The following is a 6,928-nucleotide window of genomic DNA, read 5'->3' on the forward strand; positions in this document are numbered from 1 at the left end:
TTCAGCGATATTGGGCATGAATCGACTTGTTTCTTTAACCACCGAAGTTTAAGTTAACCGGTAACAAACCGATTGACGCTACGCTAGTTAATCGCGAACGATAATTGCTATAATCATTCGAATTTCATGGTCCAGTGTACAATGTACACAGAATTAATACGTCCGATTCGGAATTCGTACGATTACATGTTATCGGATCCACGCCTGAGTCATTGTTAGCGTTACGTTACGCAGGTGTCCGCGTAAACCGAGCAAGATTAGCTTTGGCCGTGAAATCGGCAAATATAAACACATTACTACTTACACAATGAGTTTCGGTTCTTCCTATTTGTCGATTAACAAGTGGAAAGCAATCACTGCTATTCGTGAATCGTAATATACTACGGCCGTACTTTGGCCGTTCATACCAGTCGTCGATGCGTGTACTTATGTAGTCCGAATATTAACAGTCACTTGTAATTGGAATACAAATTCCTATATACTTACGTAATTCATAAACAGCCGTTTTTCGATCGAACCGATGTCGAGCACGATGGCTATAGAATTTGTTACCCTAAAGGATCGATTTATAATATATTACCACCTCGATGCATTACGATTCGAATGTATTCAAATGTATTCCAGCCTTGGGGGCAAAGTCTTCTGGTCTTTATCGGGGATCTATTCATCGCGGCGGGGTAAAAATAATCAAGTAGTAACGATTGTACCGTGCAGGATGCGTCATTTCTCATGATTCGAAACGCATCCTTCCTTATCGCGCCCCGTTGTTCATTAATTCTTCACCTAATGACCTAATGGATATACGCTGGTCGATGCAGGTGGCGCGACAAACAAAAAGATTAAATTCCAAGAGGAAAACCTATTGAGTCCGCCCGGTAGAAACTTAAGATATATAATTTCCGAGATTAACGAGTCGCGTCATGTACCTCACGATCTGGGTCACGGTCGGCTAGTGGAATAGCCGATGCATCGGCTAGCGAGTGTCGAAATAAAATTTTCGCGGCATTCGAATCAATTCGCTTTCTGTACCCCGTTACTGAAACGTAAAGCAGAAAGAGTAGTGAGAAAGCAAATGCAAGATGGCGTTGCTTAGATCGCCAGGGAAAAGTTCTAGAGCCAGTGTAGTGAGACCGTATGTACGGCGTATGTGCGTACGCCAAAATGCTAAAATTCAGTCCCACGGTTACCACTCAAGTTTTAATGTAAACGCGTTCAATGTCCGCGTCAAAAATAGAAAGCTTTCGGGGAACGTTGGAGATCTGAGAGGATCGCACGACGATCCAAAGATTCGCGGTAGAATCCGCTCGATACCGTTGCATACGTCGAGCAAAACGGCAGCCCGATGTCTCGACGTAAGAGCAGCGCTCAAATAAACGTTAATTTGGTGAATATAAGTAGGTGTTGCGGTTCGCTCGTTCGCGTCTAGCCTCCACGTAACGCATCGTGCTGCTCGTGAAAGGTAGCACTTATAGTCTTCCTGTTTTTCTTTCTCGTGTTTCCGCGAGATTTCGTAAGGCACGATTCTTCGCGCAACTAGAAACGATAATAATTTTATTATCCACTATGATTAAAAGGGACACGTAAGCGTGATTCAGTGAATATCTTTAGCCACTCGTACTTGTGCTGGAAATTGCTGACTTTGGGAGCGATTAAGTCACTTTTTAGGTCGAAGGTCTAGGAAAAACGAGTAAATGAACGGTGGATCGCACTACGTACGAATAACACGATCGATTCATTATCGATCAGCATGATTTCAGAAACAAATAAGGAAATCGTTTAAAACGATTGGTCGGACATCTAGCAGCTGCGCGTGGAATTACTACGTATCTAAACATATCGCTAGTGATTTTCGATAAATTAAGTGTCAAAGGCGGCTACGTTCTAGATAGCTAAGAACTTGATTCGCCGTGCCTTTTCGTTGATCACCCGGCGGCGATAAACGTTTATTTGGAGTACTAATCGCATCAATGAGATTCTATTCCTTTTCTTCACGCTGTTTGCGGCGTAGTTTCGTAAGTATTCTCTTCTTGCACGAATACAACGGAATACGTCACATCGCCATTTGCTTTCCTCTGCCCACACCGGATGGCGACACTTTCGCGGATATCCGTTCGTTTATTTTCAAAAATTCTGGTGGCAAAACCGAACCATGTAACATTAAATACAACATTTCACAGTTATGTTTTATCAGCCGTTTTTTGTTGGCAATCTGCGAAAACGACTGTCGGGCGCTCGTTTCGAATGTCACCGTAATGTCGCGTTAAAACGGTGCTTTTTCTTCACGATAAAGTCGGTGGAATCGCAGCGGGGCCTCAGCGCGGCCACTCTCCAGCATCTGAAGCCGGAAGTGGTGCTGAGCGAAGGCAACCGGAAGTCCTTTATCGAGAAGTTTAAACCACGACAAATTGAGAAGGTCTCGGACGAGAAAGTGAGCCGAGCCGCAGTTTTGGTGCCATTATGCAAACACGAAGGCGAGTTGGGCTTCCTTTATACTCTAAGGTCCACGAGGATGTCGACGAACCGAGGGCAAGTATCTTTTCCTGGCGGTATGTACGACAAGGAGGATTGTCACCTCGAAGAGACTGCGCTACGCGAGACGTGGGAGGAACTTAAGATTCCTAGAGAGAAGGTGGACGTATGGACGTGTGGTAGTATAATCCATAAGAAGGACTTGAAGGTGATGCCTGTTTTCGGCTACATAGGCGAGGTCGATCCAAACAAGCTTAATATCAACAGAGACGAAGTGGAGGAAGCGTTCTTTCTCAGCCTCAAGAATTTGTGTGACCCTTCTTTGTTTCGATTCACCCAATTCCGTGACAATTACATTCTGCCAGTGTATCTGGGTGGGAAACATCGTGTCTGGGGTTTCACTGCCGCTATAACGCACAGGGTTCTGAACATTCTTGTACCTAATGCCTACAAGCACAAGCTTGTCTATGTACAACCAGTTCTGCCACAGATAAAAAAATTAGAGAAGAATATTCCACCTTCCTGAGATTGTATCTGAATCTGTACTTTGTTCTCCATTCGCTTGTGTGTATACGCTGTAATCGATAATATAGAGATATGAAGGAATCGTACACCCTTTTTTTCTACGAATAGATGACAACACCTGTAATTGAATCTGTGATTTAACTCGTTAACTAGCGCTATGCCCGAGACAGGATTACAAACAAATTCGTATATTTTTGCATTATTGGTCAACTGCCAACAATTAACAAAACGCTAATTACTAAAATTAATTCCTGTACCTTTGTGGTTGCATGTTAAAGTACATACATGTATAGTCTCTTAACTACTACCTGCCTATGTTAAGTTACAGCAAGTGTGATGTCATTAATAACTACTTGTAACGTTTAATGAATTATGGACTTACTACTACTAATTTATGTATCTATATAATTCGACCTTGAAATACAGACCCTTGACTACTTTCTTACATAGCGCCTGCAATTATTTACATTATAATTAAGTAGTCATTAAGAATTACAGCGAACATGATACCCACTTTAGGAAGTATTCACATAATTAAAAAGAGACGGCATTTTTAATAATAATTTATACAGTTTTGCAGTACCATTTTCAAACATACACCCCTGAGATCGATCTTACACGGAATTTGCAGTGATTTTCATTATAATTAATTACCTATTAATAAGTTTCCGCGACAAAACACTTCACCGAGGAAGAAGGTTATGCTCTCTTTATTTCATTGTTTATTTATAATAAATAAGCCGAGGTCATTTACAGAGATTCAACGGCGATTGCGCAATCATTTTTAACAACAAAATTGTTCATTTATTGCTCGAAAAAGCGTTTTAAAAAATTGTTCTGTTCATGAACACACAAATGCTAGCGGCCCGCAGCGGCGAAAGCAGGGTTTGCAGATGGTTTTAACGTGGAGCTGCCAGATCGCATAGGTAAAGTAGCCCAAAAGCGCCAAAATTAATATATCTTGAATGAAAAGGATGTTTAAGTATTTTCTTAATATTTTCTGGAACTGTTTTTTTTATTTCTTTTAGATACAACAAATTAACTTTATTTTAACAAAAACGAATTTAAATAAAACTGATGTGAAAATTAAAATTAACGTTTTAACACAACAATGATAATCTATTTTATAAAATTTTTTAATGCCATTTGGGTAGCCCAAATATAGAAATTTCGGCCAAAGCAACCCCGGTCGATACCCTGCTGGAACAGCCAGTTAGAACCGCGTTGAATTTTGATCTGGATCTATCTGGTTCAATGCGGTACTACCTGGATTTTCAAGCAGTGATTTGTGCCAGTTCAAAAACGAATCCGGTTCAATGCGGATATCCAGATCGATGGATGAAACAGGATTTGCATGTGCGAAATTTATCAATTTCTATCAGGAATTGCCATTTGTATAAACCCGGAAGTTTCGTATCTGAAATTGCGGATCAAAAAACTTACGGATTCAATCTGGAAATGCCACAAGCTCTTTCGAGTCCGTCGCGATCCGGATTGGCAGAGCAAATAATTCACGGGATGCATACCGTCAAGATTTTTACATGCATATCCGGTTTGAAACCGATAGAAAATATTTCATCGGGTTCAATCTGGAATTTACGGGAAGAAAACCGCATCAATCCGGATTTAAAATTTTTTAATGCGGTTCTAACTGGCAGCTCCAGCAGGGTATTGTAGCCCAACCGCCAATTTCAATTTTTGAGCGCCAGTTGGTCTTGAAAAGTAACCTAAATGGCGGAATACGTGTCTCTGTCCTTTTCCAAACAGCATGCTCGCTCGCTCTAATCGCCACCTTGCATTATGCACTCCTGCTACTAGGAGCTGCTGTGGACTGCGCATTCTGTTTTACCCCATCAGGTTTGCGTTTAAATAGATATTTATATTTACTCTTAGGATTTTCCAAATGGTGTAAATGGCAAACGCGTAACATAAAGCCAGAAAATTATGAAAATATGGCGGTTGTAATAGAAACTACCATAGGTGACTTCACTGTCGATTTATATACTGACGAACGAGCGCAAAGTAAGTGGAAAATGAATTTGGAGGTTAAAGTTTTTTGGCTTCATCACGACACGTACACTCGCGTAAGACTTGGAAGGTCGATGATCCTGTTAATGTAAATCCTGTGTTGCAGCGTGCCGGAACTTCCTCAAGCTATGCAAGCTCAAGTATTACAATTGGAATTTGTTCCATTCCGTTCAGAGCAACTTCATCGCTCAAACCGGAGATCCTACTGGCACTGGAAAAGGTGGAGAGAGCATCTACGGGATAGTGTTGGGCGAGAAAGCACGGTACTACGAGGCGGAGCAGATGCCAAAGATAAAGCACGATAGAAGCGGTTTAATGTCTATGGTTAACTGCGGTAACAACATGCTCGGGTCTCAGTTCTTTGTGACGCTGGCCCCGGAGCTCCAATCATTGGACGGAGAGCACTGCGTGTTCGGCGAGATCACGGAAGGCTTGGAGATTATTCTAAAGTTGAACGAGACGATCTGCGACGGAGATCACAGGCCGTACCAAGACATACGTATTTCTCATACCGTTATCTTGGAAGATCCTTTCGAGGATCCCAAAGGTTTCATTGTGCCTGATCAGAGCCCGCCGCCTACGAAAGAATGCCTCATGGTAAGTGTCTCTTGTGTCGCTAAGTTCCGAAGTTCCTTTATAAAGATAGACGAACGTGTTTATAGAGCGACAGAATTGGAGCAGACGAAGTAATAGATGATACGGCTGGCATGACAGCCGAGGAGATCATGGAGATGCAGAAAGAGAAGGAGGCAAAGGCAAGAGCCACGATACTGGAAATTGTGGGTGACATACCGGACGTGGAGATGGCTCCCCCTGAAAATGTTTTGTTCGTGTGCAAACTGAATCCTGTCACCAACGATGACGACCTTGAAATCATCTTCAGTCGATTTGGAAAAATTGTTGGGTATGCCTGAACTCTACGGTGGTACGAGTACGTAGTTCTTATGCCCTCCTACTATCGACCGAACCTTTCTTCTTTCAGATGCGAAGTGATCAGAGATCGACAAACAGGCGACTCTCTGCAATACGCGTTCATCGAGTTCGCGGATCGCAAGAGTTGCGAGGAGGCTTACTTTAAGATGGACAACGTGTTGATCGATGATCGTCGTATACACGTGGACTTCTCGCAGTCGGTGGCCAAAATGAGGTGGAGGGGTAAAGGTAAAGGGATACAATACTTGGACGACAAGTACAACGATGGGGATCATGAAAAGTGGGGGAGAGTTGGCGCGAGAAGCAAAAGGATGAAGGAAACTAGGGACGAGACAAGAGATCGAAGAGAAAACGATAGGAGACACAGGGACGAAGTACTGGAGCACAGAAAACACGATCGCAGGAAAGAGAGCAGTAAGGACAATTCGGAGTACCCCGGTAACGGGGGAAGATACCCTGAGAAGGAGAAATTTAAGGACAGAAAGTACTGCGAGAGTTCGCGCGAAAGACTCGAGCCCGAAGCCTGGCGAAAAAAGGAAAGGAGACGAAGAAGCAGGGATAGGAGTAGAAGCGAGAGTAGAGACAGAAGTAGGGATAAGAATCGAGGTAAAAAGGAGAGCCATAGGGAACACGCGCATGGTAAAAAGAGAAGGGAGAGAGATAGCTCTAGTTCCGACGACGGTAGCCCGAAACGCGGAGGGCTCGAGGAAAGGCACTCGAATCACAAGAAGAAACGGAACAGGGATCGGTCAATGGAGAGGCACTCGAAATCCGAGAAACATAAGCAGAGGAGGAAGTAATGTAAATATGTACGATTCTTCGAACGCGCCATCATTCTCACCGCGACTATATTTTGTACAGTAATCGATGGAGCGATCGATCAATCACTTTTTAGCGTATACGCTTAACTTTTGTTAAACGAATAAAGCTATTACTTAATTTACGCCGTTATTGATTATTTGTACTCTGTTCA

The 6,928-nt window shown here is 42.8% G+C and overlaps 2 protein-coding genes across 4 annotated transcripts; both read left to right on the forward strand.

Annotated features, from left to right (window-relative positions):
• The first annotated feature begins 603 nt into the window (after positions 1-603).
• Positions 604-3,439, forward strand: LOC143370220 (mitochondrial coenzyme A diphosphatase NUDT8). Of its 3 annotated transcripts, none has more exons than XM_076815025.1 (2): positions 604-1,352; positions 2,291-3,439. In XM_076815025.1, exons 1-2 carry the CDS (start codon positions 1,080-1,082, stop codon positions 2,993-2,995), a joined length of 978 nt encoding a protein of 325 aa, XP_076671140.1. In that variant the 5' UTR covers positions 604-1,079; the 3' UTR covers positions 2,996-3,439. The 3 variants fall into 3 exon arrangements, with proteins under 3 accessions (XP_076671140.1, XP_076671141.1, XP_076671142.1); XM_076815026.1 differs by lacking the exon at positions 604-1,352 and adding an exon at positions 1,765-2,012 and having other exon boundaries at positions 2,178-3,439; XM_076815027.1 differs by lacking the exon at positions 604-1,352 and adding an exon at positions 1,786-2,012.
• A 1,382-nt stretch (positions 3,440-4,821) lies between these two features.
• On the forward strand, positions 4,822-6,898 carry LOC143370128 (peptidyl-prolyl cis-trans isomerase sig-7). The gene is made up of 4 exons (XM_076814799.1): positions 4,822-5,016; positions 5,129-5,619; positions 5,685-5,926; positions 6,005-6,898. The coding sequence occupies exons 1-4, from the start codon at positions 4,947-4,949 to the stop codon at positions 6,753-6,755; spliced, it is 1,554 nt and encodes a 517-aa protein (XP_076670914.1). The 5' UTR covers positions 4,822-4,946; the 3' UTR covers positions 6,756-6,898.
• The last annotated feature ends 30 nt before the right edge of the window (positions 6,899-6,928 follow it).

Source organism: Andrena cerasifolii, chromosome 6, assembly GCF_050908995.1.
Source record: "Andrena cerasifolii isolate SP2316 chromosome 6, iyAndCera1_principal, whole genome shotgun sequence".
In the NCBI taxonomy this organism is placed as follows: Eukaryota; Metazoa; Arthropoda; class Insecta; order Hymenoptera; family Andrenidae; genus Andrena; species Andrena cerasifolii.

Excerpts from the sequence above, each read along its gene's own strand:
- LOC143370128 (XM_076814799.1), top strand. The coding sequence starts at position 4,947 with ATGGCGGTTGTAATAGAAACTACCATAGGTGACTTCACTGTCGATTTA. Across the intron at positions 5,017-5,128 it reads TACTGACGAACGAGCGCAAA|CGTGCCGGAACTTCCTCAAG; the intron begins GTAAGTGGAAAA and ends CCTGTGTTGCAG. Across the intron at positions 5,620-5,684 it reads CTACGAAAGAATGCCTCATG|AGCGACAGAATTGGAGCAGA; the intron begins GTAAGTGTCTCT and ends ACGTGTTTATAG.
- LOC143370220 (XM_076815025.1), top strand. The coding sequence starts at position 1,080 with ATGGCGTTGCTTAGATCGCCAGGGAAAAGTTCTAGAGCCAGTGTAGTG. Across the intron at positions 1,353-2,290 it reads CGGCAGCCCGATGTCTCGAC|TCGGTGGAATCGCAGCGGGG; the intron begins GTAAGAGCAGCG and ends TTCACGATAAAG.